We start from the raw sequence: 21,881 nt of genomic DNA on the forward strand, positions 1-21,881 counted from the left end.
CCCACATAGAAGCAACACAACAGCGCAATGTTGCACAGTTAGATTCTGACCACAAAGTTATGATTTCTGTTGTACATATGTGGAGCTATCATTTTCGTTGTTGATGCACTTTGCGAAATCGTAGCAATTTACTAATCAAGCTATCATCAGCTATCCAACCATTTGGCAAACAGATATTCAGATAAATCGTTCCCAAAACGACAGAGAGAGAGAGAGAGAGCGAAGCGAAACGAAACGAAGTTGTGTCTAGGATATTGAGATAAGCAATTAACTCTCTCCATACGAACGGCGAAAGAGACGACGTTAACAGCGTTTCACACCAATTACCATCATCAAAATATTGCAAGCGGAAGGCTCTTACACTGAACAGGTGAATGTTGACAAAGAATACCACAATTCTGACGACGGAAGCTAAAGGTTGGGTCATTGAGACACCCACTGGACATCCGAGGGGTCTGTGTAGATGAGAAGAGAGGACTGGCCGTACTGAGTGAGTTAATATGCCTTTCCTCCGCTCACCTTGGGGCATAAAAGAACAGTAAAAACGAGAGATAGCAGGCAAGGAGGAGACATATAAATCAGATCCAGACAGCATGTCGGAGGAGTTAATGTTGTTATTTTTCCCCCCCATCTTTTAATGCATATTGCCAAGCCGACCACACATGGTCTTATCAGGGCTGAAAATTTGTAAATATCGGTCCTGTAGAACATGGAAAAAATTAGTAGGCAAATGTACGGTCATATTCATGCTGGGAAATGTCTCTGACGCTTACCAGTTCTGTCAAATTTTCGCAGAGAATTAGAAACAAAACAACACCTAACCTGAAAATAAACATGATTATACATGATGCAAAATGATATAGATAACGACAAGCATACAAAACCAAAAATTGCCAGCGTGCATCTCACACGCCCTGGACACAAAGATGACAACACTAAGTCCAGACAAACACCAAAACAAACAAAAAAAACAACAAAACAAAAACAACAAACAAACAAACATCAAAAGAAAGTTCAAAGGATTCCATTAAAATATAATATAGTGAATGGACCAGCGAGGCAGAAAACAACAAAGGAAGAACCGACAGAAAAAAAGAAAAGAAAGGAAAAGGCCAGAACGAAAGAGCGCGATAGAAAAGATTAAATTTCTAGCATAGAGTTTTCAGAAGTTTTCTGGCATCCCCAGGGAGAAGGGAGGCGAAAGAAAGAGAGTGGGAAAAGAGAGGGGGAGAAGCAGTGAAGGGGGTGGGCGAGACAACTTCACATTTCCGTTTGAACGCGAAACCGAAAATAAAAAAAAAAAAAAAAGTATTTACGTAGTTCTAAAACACGGTTTCTGAAGCCTGCTGTGTAGGTATATATAATATTATGATTCTAACTCTTCTTGGTTTATAGTGAAAACACGTGTGTTTGTAGAAGACATAACGCAGCCAAGTTTCCGTGTGTGTGTGTGTGTGTGTGTGTGTGTGTGTGTTTGTGTGTGTGTGCGCGTGCGTGTGCGTGCGAGCGTGTGTGTGTGTGTGTGTGTGTGTGTGCGTGTGTGTGTTCGCGCGCGACTGTGCACGTATGTATGTATGTGTGTGAGAGTTGTGTACGGGGAGACGTGCACGTGAGTAAACGCGCTCGTGTGTGTGTGTGTGTGTGTGTGTGTGTGTGTGGGGGGGGGGGGGGCGGGGGGCGGGGGGGGGGGGGGGGGGGGGGGGGGGGGGGCGAGGGGAGGGGTGCATGAGTGGGTGTGCGTGCTTGCGTGCGAGACGGCGTTTGTGAATTTTCCCCCGTCACAAGATGAGCGTATGGTTCTTCAAGGACAAGAGATTAAAGTGTCAATAACTGAGACGAGCATGTCATGCATTCCTCTGAGCACGACACTGAGTACACAATAATATATCAACGGTGACGTTTACCGCGCCATAATCAGGAGAGAGAGAGAGAGAGAGAGAGAGAGAGAGAGAGAGAGAGTTACTGCACTGTATGTCAGGACAACCTTTTGTACCGCTGCAAACAACTGACCAGTACAATTTCTGGGGTATGAGAGGAACTGAAACACACACACACTGACTGACTGAAACCATTTATTGTCAGATTAACTGTTTGTTGTACTCACACACACACACACACACACACACACACACACACACACACACACACACACAGTGCAACCATTTGATAGGGCGTCGGGGGAGGGAGGGGGGGGGGGGGCAAGACAACCTTGAAGCTGACAAAACATTGTTGTTTGCAACCTCAAAAACTGTGCAGAAATCGTCACTGTTATTGTTCTGCGGTTGCTGTTTTGCTTTGTTTGTTTTTTTGATTTTTTTGTGTGTGGCTTGAACACCTACTTAATGGGGTGTCTGGGGATGGGGGGGGGGGGGGGGGCAAAACACTCCTGAAGCTGACAAAACATTGTTGTTTGCAACCTCAATAAATATACAGGAATCGTCAATGTTGTTAGTGTTCTGCAGCTGTTGTTGTTGTTTTATTTATTTATTTATTTTTTTATCAGCTTCAGCACACGCACACAAACTCACAAAATAAAGAACAAACAATAGTTCCTATAGACTCAAATCTGTGAGCTATCATGGCCTTCTGTCTGAAAACGTGGGGGGATCGTTTGCGCAAAAAGAAAAAGCAATCTTAACATACGTATCTATAGCATTTGTCTTAGTAATGTGTGTGTTGTGTGTGTGTGTGTGTGTGTGTGTGTGTGTGTGTGTGTGTGAGAGGGGTGGGGGTGAGGAGTGGGGGAATGTGTATGTGTATGTAAGCTATGGTAAAAATGTGTGTGTGTGTGTGTGTGTGTGTGTGTGTGTGTGTGTGTGTGTGTGTGTGTGTGTGTGTGTGTGTGTGTGTGTGTGTGTGTGTGTGTGTGTGTGTGTGTGTGTGTGTGTGTGTGTGTATTCCCTGCCAAGATCAGGTGCGAAAAAAACATATCGGCACGTCGAGCCGCTCATTAACACTAGCATGACTGTTTTTTCCAAAGTGCGCTCGTCATGAAAATAATATCTCGATATGATCAAAAGCGCATCGTAATATATTTGGCACAAGAGCTTATTGGATCAACCCAAAATCAGATGAGATACGGGACTTTCATTGCCAGGCTGAATTTTTTGTTGTTATTTTTTCTCTCTCGATTTTGTTTGTCGGCATCGCAATAGCCGCTGTCGGCGACATCACACTGTGTATAACCGCGTAAATAGAATGCAGTGTGGATATTAAACTTCTGGATAACGTACAAATTGAATGCACAATGAATCTTAAACCCTTGGATAACCGCGTAAATGCAATACACTGTGCATGTAAAACCCTTGGATGACCGCGTAAATAGAATTCAGTGTGAATATTAAACACTTGGATAGTTAACTGCGGAAACATTGAATCCACCGAACCTGCTCCAGTGGACAGAACGATGGCTGTACTTGCAGTTTCAGTTTCAGTTTCAGTAGCTCAAGGAGGCGTCACTGCGTTCGGGCAAATCCATATACGCTACACCACATCTGCCAAGCAGATGCCTGACCAGGAGCGTAACCAAACGCGCTTTGTCAGGCCTTGAGAGAGAGAGAGAAAAAAAGTACTTGCAGACATGACTCAATGGTTCCGTGACTCTGGGAATGACTATGGCCACATTACCAAATAAAAAAAAAACCCAACAACAACAACAAAAACAAAAAACCAAAAAAACAGACAAAAAACTGCACCCATACGAGTTACCTATCTTTCCTTATTAGTAGTATTTTTTTATGTATTTATCTATTATTTATCTATTTATTTTTTTCATTTTTGTTATTTTATTTTATTATTTTTTTCTCAAGGCCTGACAAGGCGCGTTGGGTTACGTTGCTGGTCAGCTTCGCATTGTCCCCCCCCCCGACCCCCCCCCCGCTCTCCCCCCTCCTGCCCCGATATATATGAGATACAACCACGCATAAACACAATTACACAACCGCGCGCGCACACGGACACTGACACGCGTATAATTCATTCACACAGTCCGCCTGTCCCCACCATCCCATGTTGATCAATATCCTGTGGTTGCAAATGACATGGTGGGAAACTGAAAAAGACCAGAACGAAAAAACATTGCATCATTACATTCTTTCTTTATTTAGATTAATGGATGAATTCAGAGAGAGAGAGAGAGAGAGCGAAAGAGAGACAGACAGACGGAGATAGAGAGAGAGAGAGAGAGAGAGAGAGAGAGAGAGAGAGAGAGACAGAGAGAGACAGAGAGACAGAGACGGGGACAGAAGAAACATAGCAGAACAATACACGAACCCAACGCAAAAAAACACCAGGTCACGCTCATCTGGCACTGAACACGCCCAGCGACGATAAACAAACCACCAGAACCACGGCGGCCACAACATCCCTCAACCCGCCGGCGGCGGCAGCGACCCGATGCCCCCCGCTGCTAGCCCCTCCCGCCGACCCCTCCCTCTCAAACGTGGCCCGAGTCGAGCCACTGCTGAGAATCATACCCTGGTACACCCGCTCCTGTCCCGTGGGACGCGAGAAGTTCAGGTGCAGGTAGGAAGACTTGTTCCCGCTCCGGAACACGAACTCCATGCTGCCCTCCACTTCCATCATGGCCACGTGCTCGCCCTCCTCCTCATTGCGGTACAGCCTTCCTTCCAGCCGTCCGTACTGCGCGTACAGCCCGCGAGACCCGTTCCGGACCACGTCCACGGACCCGAACAACGGATGCTCGTAGCGGCCTGTGAAGGTCTCCGGCTCGAGGAAGTCGGGATCATCGTAGACCGTGTCGTTGGAAGGCTGGGCGTCTGAGGACTTGTTAAGCCAGAGTTCTGGGAACTGACAGGCGTTGTCCAGGTTCAGCCAGGGCTCCTCTTCCAGGAGGAGGTCTGCCGCGTAGAAGAAGACCTGGCGGACGATGCGCGAGGCGTTTCTGGAGCTGCCCGGGCCGTTGGTGCTGACGAAGAAGCCGAGGTCCAGGTGTGGGAGGAACGCCAGGTAACTGGTGTAGGCGAAGACGCCTCCAGAGTGCCATGTCATCGGGTAGCCTGTCGGGACATACGTCAGGTCAGGTTCACCGTTGATTCCCACCCTCCATCTACCCTGTTTCCCATCCCCACCCCCCAACTCACCGTGATTCAACTGCCTATTCCTCCTGTGCTACCTTTTAAACGATAACGTTCAAATGTGAAAACTGACACTCAAGCAAAATGTCTACTATCACCAGCGTGTGTAACGGGACCTTAAACAAAATTCCTCCTCCTCCTCCTCCAAATGAGATCAGGGTTGATGGCAAGAGGACACGAATGATGAGGGTCTGAACGGCATCTCTCAATAGGCTCCACCCAGGTATGCAGCCTGTTGTGTAAATGATCCGTAAAGTGCTTGGAGCTTATTCTCTGACGGAGGACAGCCGCTTTATAAATATCCACATACATCTATCATAGTGATTCAGTTTAAAGCAGGTGCCCATGAGGTCGGACTGATCCATATACGCTACACATCTGCTTTGAAAATAAAAAAGAGCAGATGCTGTAACGATCGCATAAACGATGTCATGTCATGTTACGCAAACGAGTTCACTGTGTCAGCGTGGAGACCTCCTGAATACAACATTATCGGGTATCTCTGGTGGGTGAAAAAAGCACTCACGGTTGAGAATGATGCAGGTCAAGGCACCTTAGAATGAAGATAAAACGACACTTCGACTCTTTGTCATCCACAATTCTATATGATTTTGATGGATTCTTGTAGTTCGTGTTAACATGTGTGCCCCCAGAATGTCGTATCAGTTTGTATTCTGCGGAAATTATTAAGGACGGAGTTTAGTTTGCTGGCGATAAAGTTGCTTGTGCAGGTCTGCGGAACCATCAGTGTGTATTATGCAGCTGAAAATTACACGAACTGAACGTACACTTATCATGCGTCGTGACAGTAGCAGGCAGGTTCACAACAACGCAAATTGTCCATAAAATGGCTTATTCAGACAAGACACAACAGACGACTAAAATATAAAGAAAAAAAACAACACTTGATAATCCGTTACCAGACAGTTGTCAGGCGTTAAAGTGGGCATGAGAACAGTGTCACAGGGGACAGAGTGGACATGATAACTAACAAGTTAATAAAAATATAGCGATGTCACTGCATAGTTATTCTGGAAACACCCCTTCTGCAACTCCATCATCTTGGGGGGTTATTATTGCAAGGATACTTAGGAAACATCCCCAGCAACGACCCCGTTACTCCTTTTTGACGGAGAACTGGACAGGGCCATATACTCCCGTTACTCCTCCCCCACAAGCCTCCCACTATCCATACACCTGCCCCTCCGTGACGTAAAATTAATAAACAATAAGGCCCGGAGATCCAATGATCAACAAATAGTAAAGAGTGGTAACTCTCCCCATTCACAAGGTACACGACTTCGAGTCAATGCTGCTTACGCTACCGATTCAGCTAGCATACAGGTAAATAAAAGGTACATTGGAACAAACCCAGACACTTCATCAAAAAAGACAGAGCCAGGCTTGTCCTTACACCGATCATTTGACATGTACATATTTCCTTTGCAATTGCTGCTGTGTGCACATGTCAAATAATCGGTGTATGGACAAGCCCGGCGTTTCCTGTTTTGAGGGTGTTTGGGTTTGTTCCAGTTATTTACCTGTGTGCTAGCTGAATCGGTAGCGTAAGCAGCATTGACTCGAAGTCGTATACCTTGTGAATGGGGAGAATTACCACTCTTTACTATTTGTTAATCTTCCATGACGTACCTCGATAGGAAGCGGTCACCCAGCCGTAGCCATAGCCATCAGAAGCGTAGGTGACAGGGAACTGAGGTTTCCATAGGTCCGAGTGGGCCCGAAAATCAGCCGACAGGCCCACGTGAGCCGCCGACATCTCGCGCAAGCGCGTGTCGTTGAGCACGTGCCTACCGTCGCGGGTTTTGCCCCCGTTGATGTGCACCAGCAACCACTGAGCCATGTCGTCTGCCGAGGACGCTATGGCACCTGCAGCTTCCTGAGGGTCGATGCTGGAACCGATCTCTTTCTTTTGTTAAAAAACAACAACATAATGTTATGCAGTATATATATGTTACTGTAAAATTATGAAAGCAAGCAAGAAATTTTCACGACGAAATCCCTGAAAGTATTATTTATTTCGTGAGAACCATTGTGGCCATCAGAGATTTTCATGAAATCACTCAAATTCTTTTGTGATTTCATGAAATCTCTGCATGCAGACGTCAGTTATTTCATAAAGTCGCTGACTCCCACGCCCCCTGCATTGGCAATCTTCATACAAATATCCCCCCTCAATCTTCCCTAGCGCCTGCCCCTCCCCCCCCCCAAAAAAAAAACCCCAACAAAACAAAACAAAACAAAAACGTTTCAGATTCCATTTCACTTTCAGTACCTCCATGGAGAAGAAATAAATTTCAGTCTAAAACATTCAAGAACAACACGCTCAAAGGTACAGGTTTACGTTTCCGTTCTTATCACAATAACCATCACTTCATCATCTACAATAAGATAAATTAATTTCTGGTGCATGTTACACAAACAGTGAAAAAGGTGGACGTCACCATAGAGGCTTGTCTCTTGTGAAGCGCCATCTGTCTCTAGTGATTTCGAGTCATGCCCACCCATCCGCCTGTACCTGTAAATAGCCCTACCTGACTCTAATGAGTCTGAGTCGTACCCACCCATCCATCCACCATCCGCCTGTACCTGTAAATAGCCCTACCTGACTCTAATGAACCTGAGTCGTACCCACCCATCCATCCACCATCCGCCTGTACCTGTAAATAGCCACACCTGACTCTAATGAATCTGAGTCGTACCCACCCATCCGCCTGCACCTGTAAATAGTGCTATCTGACTCTAATGATTCAGTCACACTCACCCAAACCTGTAAACAGTACCACCTGACTAACGATTCCGAGTCATCCCCACGTATCCCCACTCCCCCATATATGTAAGTAGCACCACCTGACTAACGATTCCGAGTCATCCCCACGTATCCATCCACCCATATCTGTAAGTAGCACCACCTGACTAACGATTCCGAGTCATCCCCACGTATCCATCCACCCATATCTGTAAGTAGCACCACCTGACTAACGATTCCGAGTCATCCCCACGTATCCACCCACCCATATATTATGTAAGTAGCACCACCTGACTAACGATTCCGAGTCATCCCCACGTATCCACCCACCCATATATGTAAGTAGCACCACCTGACTAACGATTCCGAGTCATCCGCACCCACCGATCCGCCCGCACCTGTAAACAGTGCCACCCGACTCCAATGAATCAGTCATACTCACCCAGACCTGTAAAAAGCACCACCTAATGACTAATGACGATTCCGGGTCATTCCTACCCACCCATCCGCCCATACGTGTAAGCAGAACAACCTGACTAATAACGATTCCGAGTTATACCTACCTACCTATCCATCCCCCACCCCACCCCTATACCTGTAAGTAGCCCCACCTGACTCTAACGATTCCGAGTCATCACCACCCATACCTGAAAGTTTCCACACCTGACTCTAACGATTCCGAGTCACATCCTCCACCTATCCACCCGGCCATACCTGTAAGTAGCCACCTCACCTGACTCTAACGAATCACCCACCCACCCGCCCAACCATCCACCCGTTACCTGTAAATCGCTGGATCAGACGGGACCACCTCGTCGTCCACCAACACATAGGGCTTGGCAAAGTTGCTGGCCTGGACAGTGACTGTCTTGCCCATCACTCTGGTGTCCGACATGTTGAGCGGCTTCAGCAGGTGCTCCTCCAGTAGCTCCTCCCAGGTGGCGCCCCCACCCATCACTTCCGTCACGTGACCCACCAGCCCGTACATCCAGTTGTTGTACTCGAACTCGTCCCGGAACTGGTTTCTGACCGGGAGGTAGCGGATGTTTCTGTTGCGGAGTGATTTTGTTTTGTTCAAGTACCCCCTCTCGAGATGTTTCCCAATTCTATTGTAATCAATGTAATGCAACCCAAACTGAGTATATCTCTTTTTATTTATTTATTTATTTATTGCGCACTCGTTTGCACACGGAAAAAGATGCTAATGCTAAATAAATCACGTTTAAGTGCTTCGAATTTTTTTTAAATGTTAGAAAATACATACGCTTATCTCAATAATTCAGTCCCTTCGTTTACTACTTGACTGCATCATGTTCATTGTTTCTAGTAAGAAGAAGAAGAAGCAGAAGAGCAACAACACCACCACCACAAACACCAAAAACAACAATAACAACAACACCAATAATAATAATAATGAAAATCATCATCATCATCATTAAAACAATATACAGTACTTACATGCCCCAAACACCCGACATAATGGGCTCTCATCGCCGCACATGAAACAATACAGAAACAATAAGAAACACGTGCGTCAGTCGGACTCACTGAGCAAACTGGTCCCTGGTCATGTTGGAGCCGGCAAACAAGGGGATGTTGGTGGAGTCCAGCCCTGTGCGATGGGTCAACAGGTCCTTCAGGGTCACCTGGCTGGTCAGCTGCTCGTTGGTGAACTCAAAGTCCTTGCCCAGAATGTCCACCACAGGCGTCTGCCACTTAAACCTGGAAAAAAAAAAACCCGGCCCGTAACACAGGTTAGTTGGCTGGTTGGTTGGTTGGTTGGTTTTCGTGTCAGCACAAATCACGCCTCACCTTTGTGTTGTTTTGATTTAATTCTTGATGTAGGAGTAAAACAACAACAACAACAAAACAAACAAACAACGACGACAACAAAAAACAACAACAACACATAACCCCCCCACCCCCGCCCCCCCCCCAAGCCCAAAAAGAACCACCTTACAACACCACTTAAAAACAACAACGAAAACAAACAACGACAACAACAAAACAACAACAGCAACACATAACCCCCCCCCCCAAAGCCCAAGAAGAACCACCTTACAACACCACTTAAAAACAACAACGAAAACAACAAAAGCCCAAAATAAAAGTGTAGAGAACTATTAAGCAAGTCAAATAATTATACAGGAAAAGCAGACATTTCGCAAAGTTAGAAATGTTTTTTTTTCTCTCAGTACAATTCGGTAAACTGGACTCGTCTGACAGTTTATTTGGAATCAAAGTCTTTCTTGGGGACTATGGAACATATAGTTAAAAAAAAAAAAAAAAAAAAAAGAAAAGAAAAAAAAAGCAGATGAAACTCAACAGAATCACAAGAGACTGTTCTTTGAAACTGTGGTGTACTTTGTTTCTAATAAGTTGCACAGTTTTCTAGAGAGACAGTTTATTGCAAACACATAGGCAAATTCGCAGTTCGCAACGTGTGACAGACGGTGGGTACACACGTAGCTTCACTGCGGTCACGTTATTGCATATATTGTCGTTCTGATTATTGCATATGGTGCAGAAGGCATAACTGTCAACAAAAGCATAAAGGAAAAGGGGTGGGGGTGGGGGGTGGGGGGGTGAAAGGTGGACCATTTCTCCTGACCGAGTACAGGTCCTGTGTGGGAATCCAAATGGTCAATCTGACTCGGAGTACCTTGCTACAATAGACGAGGAAGGCTCTTCATACTGCTCATAGCATTTATGGTGTGTGTGTAATTTCGTCATGATTCAACCCGAAAATAAAATGACAAGAAAAAACACGGCATTGTTAATAACGATACTAATACTACTAATAATTGTTATTGATATTGCGCTGAATCTTGCATCTTATGCAGAGACAAATCGAAGCGCTTTTACACCAGTCATTCACACGCACTTTGTTGCCGATATGTTCTGATTATTATGCATTAATTATGCACAATAATTTTAATAGCATCAATTTCCAATTCATTTTTCTGCATTATGACCATGAAATTTAAAACATCTCTTTGAAAGTTTGCATATTCAGCATCATCCTCACTTCAGCTCTTGGATACCCAGAAACAAAACTGAAGCACGTGCTACCAGCGCCATTCCTCCCATATGCACAAACACCCAGCAGGCATACATCCGCCTTTCATATAAAAAAAAAAAAAAAAAAAAAAAGATACCACAGAGTGGGGCCAATGAAAGGCAGCAAACTAAACAGGCGACTAAGTCTGGGCGGTTTAGACGAAATTAAAGCAATGCTGCAGGGATTGTGCTTACGTATAAAATGGCTATTGATGTGACAGGCCCGTGGGCTGAAAACTTTGAAGAGTTGTTTTTATTTTCTATTTCATTTCGCTGCACCGTTTCCGTTCCATTACTCCCACGCCGCTCATTCCGAGTCCACCACATACAGCCACCTCTGGGCTCATCTGGGCTGCAGCGCTTGCACTCTATGGGGAACTATCGATGCCATGTCCCTCCAACGACAGCCCCACCATGAATCTGCCGACACCAAAGAAACTCATTCTGAGCATGAAAGTGGAGTAGCGTCGAAGCTGAGGTCACCACGATAGCAAGGTATGAAAGGGTAACGAATCTGGAACGGTATCATTGATGATAACGACTAAGGAAGAGGATGATGACGATGCCGCAACAGTTTCATTTTAGGTTGATTAGTATGAATGAATGAAAGTTGTTCTTCTGTGATGCCTAATGTGAACTGTGGAAGTGCTGCTCTTTGGCTTAATTCTTGTTGATATTTGATTTTTAAATGAACGATGATCTTTGTAGTTGCATTTCTTGTGAAGAGAGAGACAGAGTGAGAGGGGATGAGAGAGAGTGTATGTATGTGTGCGTGCGTGCGTGCGTGCGTGGTGTGTGTGTGTGTGTGTGTGTGTGTGTGTGTGTGTGTGTGTGTGTGTGTGTGTGTGTGTAGATGTGCAATGCGGTTTGACTGACTGAAATGGAGAGGCACGTAAATTTCAGTCATCTTTATATTTGTATATAGCTATTTCCATTTGGTGCCATTTAATTTATCTTTTTATTTTCTATTCATTTTATTTGTTTGTTGTTTTCTTCTTATGTTGGACATGTGCTGCTGCCAGAAAGAAAATCTCTGTACCAAAGTATAGACAATAAAGTTTGTGTACTGTGTACTGCAACTACATGACAAGGCTACCCTCTAACCTTCATTTCATGACATCTGCCGGCGTCAAGAAGGCCAGAGAGATACAGACACCTCAAAGCCTGACCAATGTTGGACCCCATCCCCTTTTTGATGTTGAAGTAGGTGGGATGTAGTGTATGGGGATCAATTTACAAGCTTTGCAGCCTCCTTGAAACTGAAGCCTCAACCGTATGGAGCCAGAATCCACACATAAGCCCATAACAGCCAACAGCCAATTCACAGTTGACACCCCCCAACCTCCTGACCCCACTCCCATACACACACCAGCCACCTCTATCTATCATAGTCTCCATCAAGTCCAGATCTGAAAAAAAAAGATCACGATAGTGTGTGGGCGCGATAACAAAAAAGCAGATTCAACAGAGGACGACAGGAACCGTGGGCAGTTTGACAAGTAGTTAGACATCTACATGGCCAGTGGAAATACAGCTCCTGTCACCCTCCCCAGTCATCTCCAGCCGCAAAACATGATGTCTGATGCTGACGACTGATACAATCTGGGGCAACGAGGAACACGAGAGAGCACGTGTGGGAGGAAGGGGGGGATCACAGATATCGATTTCCTGTTTAACCATAGTCACATGTTTCATCCAGGAGAGAAAAAGACAGAGAGAGACAGACAGACAGACAGACAGACAGAAAGAGCCAGGGGAAGCAGAGGGTAAGGAGAAAATCATTTTCATATAAACTGTTCATTTGATATACGCTGATTACTGATTTCTGACTGGATACAAATCACAGCAAAATTCGGAAAGCTGAGCTTGACTTACAGTTTCTTTGAAATCAAAGACTTTCTTAGAGATTATAGTACATATATTGAAAGTAAAAACAAAACAAAAACAAAACAACCCCCCCCCCCAAAAAAAAACAACAACAACAAAAAAAAACAAAAAACAACAACCCCAAAAACCCAACAGATGAAACTCATCACCAGTACTATCAGTTGAGCAATCTTTACATAAGCACAGATCCTCGATTGATTTCATGTCATCTGGAGTTTATACTTGTGGTAGGCTGCTATGGCCTGACCGCAGAATTTGACCCACTCCCCATTTTGTTTTTAAAGTAAGTGTGATGTAGTCTACATGGATCAATTAGTGTGCTTTGACTCTTCCTTGAAACTGAAGCCTTGACCGTATACAGCAAGAATTTCCACATGAGCCCGTTACATTCAATTCACTGCCCACAACCCGCCCCAACCTCCATCACCAGCCACTTCTATCTGTCATAGAGTATCTCCATCACGTCCAGATCTGAAAAAAAAGATCACGATAGTGTGTGGGCGCGATAACAAAAAAGCAGATTCAACAGAGGACGACAGGAACCGTGGGCAGTTTGACAAGTAGTTAGACATCTACATGGCCAGTGGAAATACAGCTCCCGTCACCCTCCCCAGTCACTTTTCTGTTTTGAATCTCCAGCCGCAAAACATGATGTCTGATACTGACGACTGATACAATCTGGGGCAACGAGGAACACGAGAGAGCACGTGTGGGAGGAAAGGGAGATCACAGATATCGATTTCCTGTTTAACCATAGTCACATGTTTCATCCAGGAGGAGTCTACATGGATCAATTAGTGTGCTTTGACTCTTCCTTGAAACTGAAGCCTTGACCGTATACAGCAAAAAAATCCACATGAGCCCGTTACATTCAATTCACTGCCCACAACCCGCCCCAACCTCCATCACCAGCCACTTCTATCTGTCATAGAGTCTCTCCATCACGTCCAGATCTGAAAAAAAGATCACGATAGTGTGTGGGCGCGATAACAAAAAAGCAGATTCAACAGAGGACGACAGGAACCGTGGGCAGTTTGACAAGTAGTTAGACATCTACATGGCCAGTGGAAATACAGCTCCTGTCACCCTCCCCAGTCACTTTTCTTTTTTTTAATCTCCAGCCGCAAAACATGATGTCTGATGCTGACGACTGATACAATCTGGGGCAACGAGGAACACGAGAGAGCACGTGTGGGAGGAAGGGGAGATCACAGATATCGATTTCCTGTTTAACCATAGTCACGTGTTTCATGCAGGAGAAAAAAAGACAGAGAGACAGAGACAGACAGACAGACAGACAGAAAAGCCAGGGGAAGCTGAGAGTAAGGAGAAAATCATTTTCATATAAACTGTTCATTTGATATACGCTGATTACTGATTTCTGACTGGATACAAATCACAGCAAAATTCGGAAAGCTGAGCTTGACTTACAGTTTCTTTGAAATCAAAGACTTTCTTAGAGATTATAGTACATATATTGAAAGTAAAAACAAAACAAAACAAAACAAAAAACAACCCCCCAAAAAAACAACAACAACAAAAAACAAAAACAAAAAACCCCCCAAAAACCCAACAGATGAAACTCATCACCAGTACTATCAGTTGAGCAATCTCTACATAAGCACAGATCCTCGATTGATTTCATGTCATCTGGAGTTTATACTTGTGGTAGGCTGCTATGGCCTGACCGCAGAATTTGACCCACTCCCCATTTTGTTTTTAAAATAAGTGTGATGTAGTCTACATGGATCAATTAGTGTGCTTTGACTCTTCCTTGAAACTGAAGCCTTGACCGTATACAGCAAGAATTTCCACATGAGCCCGTTACATTCAATTCACTGCCCACAACCCGCCCCCACCTCCATCACCAGCCACTTCTATCTGTCATAGAGTATCTCCATCACGTCCAGATCTGAAAAAAAAGATCACGATAGTGTGTGGGCGCGATAACAAAAAAGCAGATCCAACAGAGGACGACAGGAACCGTGGGCAGTTTGACAAGTAGTTAGACATCTACATGGCCAGTGGAAATACAGCTCCTGTCACCCTCCCCAGTCACTTTTCTTTTTTTAATCTCCAGCCGCAAAACATGATGTCTGATACTGACGACTGATACAATCTGGGGCAACGAGGAACAAGAGAGAGCACGTGTGGGAGGAAGGGGAGATCACAGATATCGATTTCCTGTTTAACCATAGTCACATGTTTCATCCAGGAGAGAAAAAGACAGAGAGACAGAGACAGACAGACAGACAGACAGAAAGAGCCAGGGGAAGCAGAGGGTAAGGAGAAAATCATTTTCATATAAACTGTTCATTTGATATACGCTGATTACTGATTTCTGACTGGATACAAATCACAGCAAAATTCGGAAAGCTGAGCTTGACTTACAGTTTCTTTGAAATCAAAGACTTTCTTAGAGATTATAGTACATATATTGAAAGTAAAAACAAAACAAAACAAAACAAAAAACAACCCCCCCCCCAAAAAAAACAACAACAACAACAACAACAAAAAAAAACAACCCCAAAAACCCAACAGATGAAACTCATCACCAGTACTATCAGTTGAGCAATCTTTACATAAGCACAGATCCTCGATTGATTTCATGTCATCTGGAGTTTATACTTGTGGTAGGCTGCTATGGCCTGACCGCAGAATTTGACCCACTCCCCATTTTGTTTTTAAAGTAAGTGTGATGTAGTCTACATGGATCAATTAGTGTGCTTTGACTCTTCCTTGAAACTGAAGCCTTGACCGTATACAGCAAGAATTTCCACATGAGCCCGTTACATTCAATTCACTGCCCACAACCCGCCCCCACCTCCATCACCAGCCACTTCTATCTGTCATAGAGTCTCTCCATCACGTCCAGATCTGAAAAAAAAAGAGATCACGATAGTGTGTGGGCGCGATAACAAAAAAGCAGATTCAACAGAGGACGACAGGAACCGTGGGCAGTTTGACAAGTAGTTAGACATCTACATGGCCAGTGGAAATACAGCTCCCGTCACCCTCCCCAGTCACTTTTCTGTTTTTAATCTCCAGCCGCAAAACATGATGTCTGATACTGACGACTGATACAATCTGGGGCAACGAGGAACAAGAGAGAGCACGTGTGGGAGGAAGGGGAGATCACAGATATCGATTTCCTGTTTAACCATAGTCACGTGTTTCATGCAGGAGAAAAAAAGACAGAGAGACAGAGACAGACAGACAGACAGACAGAAAAGCCAGGGGAAGCTGAGAGTAAGGAGAAAATCATTTTCATATAAACTGTTCATTTGATATACGCTGATTACTGATTTCTGACTGGATACAAATCACAGCAAAATTCGGAAAGCTGAGCTTGACTTACAGTTTCTTTGAAATCAAAGACTTTCTTAGAGATTATAGTACATATATTGAAAGTAAAAACAAAACAAAACAAAACAAAAAACAACCCCCCAAAAAAAACAACAAAAAACAAAAAAAAACCCAAAAACCCAACAGATGAAACTCATCACCAGTACTATCAGTTGAGCAATCTTTACATAAGCACAGATCCTCGATTGATTTCATGTCATCTGGAGTTTATACTTGTGGTAGGCTTCTATGGCCTGACCGCAGAATTTGACCCACTCCCCATTTTTTTTTTTTAAAGAAAGTGTGATGTAGTCTACATGGATCAATTAGTGTGCTTTGACTCTTCCTTGAAACTGAAGCCTTGACCATATACAGCAAGAATTTCCACATGAGCCCGTTACATTCAATTCACTGCCCACAACCCGCCCCCACCTCCATCACCAGCCACTTCTATCTGTCATAGAGTCTCTCCATCACGTCCAGATCTGAAAAAAAAAGATCACGATAGTGTGTGGGCGCGATAACAAAAAAGCAGATTCAACAGAGGACGACAGGAACCGTGGGCAGTTTGACAAGTAGTTAGACATCTACATGGCCAGTGGAAATACAGCTCCCGCCACCCTCCCCAGTCACTTTTCTGTTTCTTTTTTTAATCTCCAGCCGCAAAACATGATGTCTGATGCTGACGACTGATACAATCTGGGGCAACGAGGAACACGAGAGAGCACGTGTGGGAGGAAGGGGTGATCACAGATATCGATTTCCTGTTTAACCATAGTCACATGTTTCATCCAGGAGAGAAAAAGACAGAGAGACAGAGACAGAAAGACAGACAGACAGAAAGAGCCAGGGGAAGCAGAGGGTAAGGAGAAAATCATTTTCATATAAACTGTTCATTTGATATACGCTGATTACTGATTTCTGACTGGATACAAATCACAGCAAAATTCGGAAAGCTGAGCTTGACTTACAGTTTCTTTGAAATCAAAGACTTTCTTAGAGATTATAGTACATATATTGAAAGTAAAAACAAAACAAAACAAAACAAAAAACAACCCCCCAAAAAAACAACAACAACAAAAAACAAAAACAAAAAACCCCCCAAAAACCCAACAGATGAAACTCATCACCAGTACTATCAGTTGAGCAATCTCTACATAAGCACAGATCCTCGATTGATTTCATGTCATCTGGAGTTTATACTTGTGGTAGGCTGCTATGGCCTGACCGCAGAATTTGACCCACTCCCCATTTTGTTTTTAAAATAAGTGTGATGTAGTCTACATGGATCAATTAGTGTGCTTTGACTCTTCCTTGAAACTGAAGCCTTGACCGTATACAGCAAGAATTTCCACATGAGCCCGTTACATTCAATTCACTGCCCACAACCCGCCCCCACCTCCATCACCAGCCACTTCTATCTGTCATAGAGTATCTCCATCACGTCCAGATCTGAAAAAAAAGATCACGATAGTGTGTGGGCGCGATAACAAAAAAGCAGATTCAACAGAGGACGACAGGAACCGTGGGCAGTTTGACAAGTAGTTAGACATCTACATGGCCAGTGGAAATACAGCTCCTGTCACCCTCCCCAGTCACTTTTCTTTTTTTAATCTCCAGCCGCAAAACATGATGTCTGATACTGACGACTGATACAATCTGGGGCAACGAGGAACAAGAGAGAGCACGTGTGGGAGGAAGGGGAGATCACAGATATCGATTTCCTGTTTAACCATAGTCACATGTTTCATCCAGGAGAGAAAAAGACAGAGAGACAGAGACAGACAGACAGACAGACAGAAAGAGCCAGGGGAAGCAGAGGGTAAGGAGAAAATCATTTTCATATAAACTGTTCATTTGATATACGCTGATTACTGATTTCTGACTGGATACAAATCACAGCAAAATTCGGAAAGCTGAGCTTGACTTACAGTTTCTTTGAAATCAAAGACTTTCTTAGAGATTATAGTACATATATTAAAAGTAAAAACAAAACAAAACAAAACAAAAAACAACCCCCCCAAAAAAAAACAACAACAACAACAACAACAACAAAAAACAACAACCCCAAAAACCCAACAGATGAAACTCATCACCAGTACTATCAGTTGAGCAATCTTTACATAAGCACAGATCCTCGATTGATTTCATGTCATCTGGAGTTTATACTTGTGGTAGGCTTCTATGGCCTGACCGCAGAATTTGACCCACTCCCCATTTTGTTTTTAAAGTAAGTGTGATGTAGTCTACATGGATCAATTAGTGTGCTTTGACTCTTCCTTGAAACTGAAGCCTTGACCGTATACAGCAAAAATTTCCACATGAGCCCGTTACATTCAATTCACTGCCCACAACCCGCCCCCACCTCCATCACCAGCCACTTCTATCTGTCATAGAGTCTCTCCATCACGTCCAGATCTGAAAAAAAAAGAGATCACGATAGTGTGTGGGCGCGATAACAAAAAAGCAGATTCAACAGAGGACGACAGGAACCGTGGGCAGTTTGACAAGTAGTTAGACATCTACATGGCCAGTGGAAATACAGCTCCCGTCACCCTCCCCAGTCACTTTTCTGTTTTGAATCTCCAGCCGCAAAACATGATGTCTGATACTGACGACTGATACAATCTGGGGCAACGAGGAACACGAGAGAGCACGTGTGGGAGGAAAGGGAGATCACAGATATCGATTTCCTGTTTAACCATAGTCACATGTTTCATCCAGGAGGAGTCTACATGGATCAATTAGTGTGCTTTGACTCTTCCTTGAAACTGAAGCCTTGACCGTATACAGCAAAAAATTCCACATGAGCCCGTTACATTCAATTCACTGCCCACAACCCGCCCCAACCTCCATCACCAGCCACTTCTATCTGTCATAGAGTCTCTCCATCACGTCCAGATCTGAAAAAAAAGATCACGATAGTGTGTGGGCGCGATAACAAAAAAGCAGATTCAACAGAGGACGACAGGAACCGTGGGCAGTTTGACAAGTAGTTAGACATCTACATGGCCAGTGGAAATACAGCTCCTGTCACCCTCCCCAGTCACTTTTCTTTTTTTTAATCTCCAGCCGCAAAACATGATGTCTGATGCTGACGACTGATACAATCTGGGGCAACGAGGAACACGAGAGAGCACGTGTGGGAGGAAGGGGAGATCACAGATATCGATTTCCTGTTTAACCATAGTCACGTGTTTCATGCAGGAGAAAAAAAGACAGAGAGACAGAGACAGACAGACAGACAGACAGAAAAGCCAGGGGAAGCTGAGAGTAAGGAGAAAATCATTTTCATATAAACTGTTCATTTGATATACGCTGATTACTGATTTCTGACTGGATAAAAATCACAGCAAAATTCGGAAAGCTGAGCTTGACTTACAGTTTCTTTGAAATCAAAGACTTTCTTAGAGATTATAGTACATATATTGAAAGTAAAAACAAAACAAAACAAAACAAAAAACAACCCCCCCAAAAAAACAACAACAACAAAAAACCAAAAAAAACCCCAAAACCCCAACAGATGAAACTCATCACCAGTACTATCAGTTGAGCAATCTTTACATAAGCACAGATCCTCAATTGATTTCATGTCATCTGGAGTTTATACTTGTGGTAGGCTGCTATGGCCTGACCGCAGAATTTGACCCACTCCCCATTTTTTTTTTAAAGAAAGTGTGATGTAGTCTACATGGATCAATTAGTGTGCTTTGACTCTTCCTTGAAACTGAAGCCTTGACCGTATACAGCAAGAATTTCCACATGAGCCCGTTACATTCAATTCACTGCCCACAACCCGCCCCCACCTACATCACCAGCCACTTCTATCTGTCATAGAGTCTCTCCATCACGTCCAGATCTGAAAAAAAAAAGATCACGATAGTGTGTGGGCGCGATAACAAAAAAGCAGATTCAACAGAGGACGACAGGAACCGTGGGCAGTTTGACAAGTAGTTAGACATCTACATGGCCAGTGGAAATACAGCTCCCGCCACCCTCCCCAGTCACTTTTCTGTTTCTTTTTTTAATCTCCAGCCGCAAAACATGATGTCTGATGCTGACGACTGATACAATCTGGGGCAACGAGGAACACGAGAGAGCACGTGTGGGAGGAAGGGGTGATCACAGATATCGATTTCCTGTTTAACCATAGTCACATGTTTCATCCAGGAGAGAAAAAGACAGAGAGACAGAGACAGAAAGACAGACAGACAGAAAGAGCCAGGGGAAGCAGAGGGTAAGGAGAAAATCATTTTCATATAAACTGTTCATTTGATATACGCTGATTACTGATTTCTGACTGGATACAAATCACAGCAAAATTCGGAAAGCTGAGCTTGACTTACAGTTTCTTTGAAATCAAAGACTTTCTTAGAGATTATAGTACATATATTGAAAGTAAAAACAAAACAAAACAAAACAAAAAACAACCCCCCAAAAAAACAACAACAACAAAAAACAAAAACAAAAAACCCCCCAAAAACCCAACAGATGAAACTCATCACCAGTACTATCAGTTGAGCAATCTCTACATAAGCACAGATCCTCGATTGATTTCATGTCATCTGGAGTTTATACTTGTGGTAGGCTGCTATGGCCTGACCGCAGAATTTGACCCACTCCCCATTTTGTTTTTAAAATAAGTGTGATGTAGTCTACATGGATCAATTAGTGTGCTTTGACTCTTCCTTGAAACTGAAGCCTTGACCGTATACAGCAAGAATTTCCACATGAGCCCGTTACATTCAATTCACTGCCCACAACCCGCCCCCACCTCCATCACCAGCCACTTCTATCTGTCATAGAGTATCTCCATCACGTCCAGATCTGAAAAAAAAGATCACGATAGTGTGTGGGCGCGATAACAAAAAAGCAGATTCAACAGAGGACGACAGGAACCGTGGGCAGTTTGACAAGTAGTTAGACATCTACATGGCCAGTGGAAATACAGCTCCTGTCACCCTCCCCAGTCACTTTTCTTTTTTTAATCTCCAGCCGCAAAACATGATGTCTGATACTGACGACTGATACAATCTGGGGCAACGAGGAACAAGAGAGAGCACGTGTGGGAGGAAGGGGAGATCACAGATATCGATTTCCTGTTTAACCATAGTCACATGTTTCATCCAGGAGAGAAAAAGACAGAGAGACAGAGACAGACAGACAGACAGACAGAAAGAGCCAGGGGAAGCAGAGGGTAAGGAGAAAATCATTTTCATATAAACTGTTCATTTGATATACGCTGATTACTGATTTCTGACTGGATACAAATCACAGCAAAATTCGGAAAGCTGAGCTTGACTTACAGTTTCTTTGAAATCAAAGACTTTCTTAGAGATTATAGTACATATATTAAAAGTAAAAACAAAACAAAACAAAACAAAAAACAACCCCCCCAAAAAAACAACAACAACAACAACAACAACAACAAAAAACAACAACCCCAAAAACCCAACAGATGAAACTCATCACCAGTACTATCAGTTGAGCAATCTTTACATAAGCACAGATCCTCGATTGATTTCATGTCATCTGGAGTTTATACTTGTGGTAGGCTTCTATGGCCTGACCGCAGAATTTGACCCACTCCCCATTTTGTTTTTAAAGTAAGTGTGATGTAGTCTACATGGATCAATTAGTGTGCTTTGACTCTTCCTTGAAACTGAAGCCTTGACCGTATACAGCAAAAATTTCCACATGAGCCCGTTACATTCAATTCACTGCCC

General features: G+C 43.8%; 1 protein-coding gene across 1 annotated transcript in view; it reads right to left on the bottom strand.

Moving 5' to 3' along the window:
• Nucleotides 1-4,085: 4,085 nt before the first annotated feature.
• Nucleotides 4,086-21,881, bottom strand: part of LOC143284148 (uncharacterized) — a 62,787-nt gene continuing 44,991 nt past the window's right edge. Inside the window, exons 2-5 of the mRNA XM_076590802.1 lie at nt 9,412-9,585; nt 8,646-8,912; nt 6,747-7,006; nt 4,086-5,018 (exon numbers count right to left, since the gene is read on the bottom strand). Of these exons, the coding sequence (XP_076446917.1) occupies nt 4,300-5,018; nt 6,747-7,006; nt 8,646-8,912; nt 9,412-9,585 (1,420 nt within the window). The 3' untranslated portion in view covers nt 4,086-4,299. The remainder of the gene's footprint in view (nt 5,019-6,746; nt 7,007-8,645; nt 8,913-9,411; nt 9,586-21,881) is intronic.

Source organism: Babylonia areolata, chromosome 7, assembly GCF_041734735.1.
Source record: "Babylonia areolata isolate BAREFJ2019XMU chromosome 7, ASM4173473v1, whole genome shotgun sequence".
Taxonomy (NCBI): Eukaryota; Metazoa; Mollusca; class Gastropoda; order Neogastropoda; family Buccinidae; genus Babylonia; species Babylonia areolata.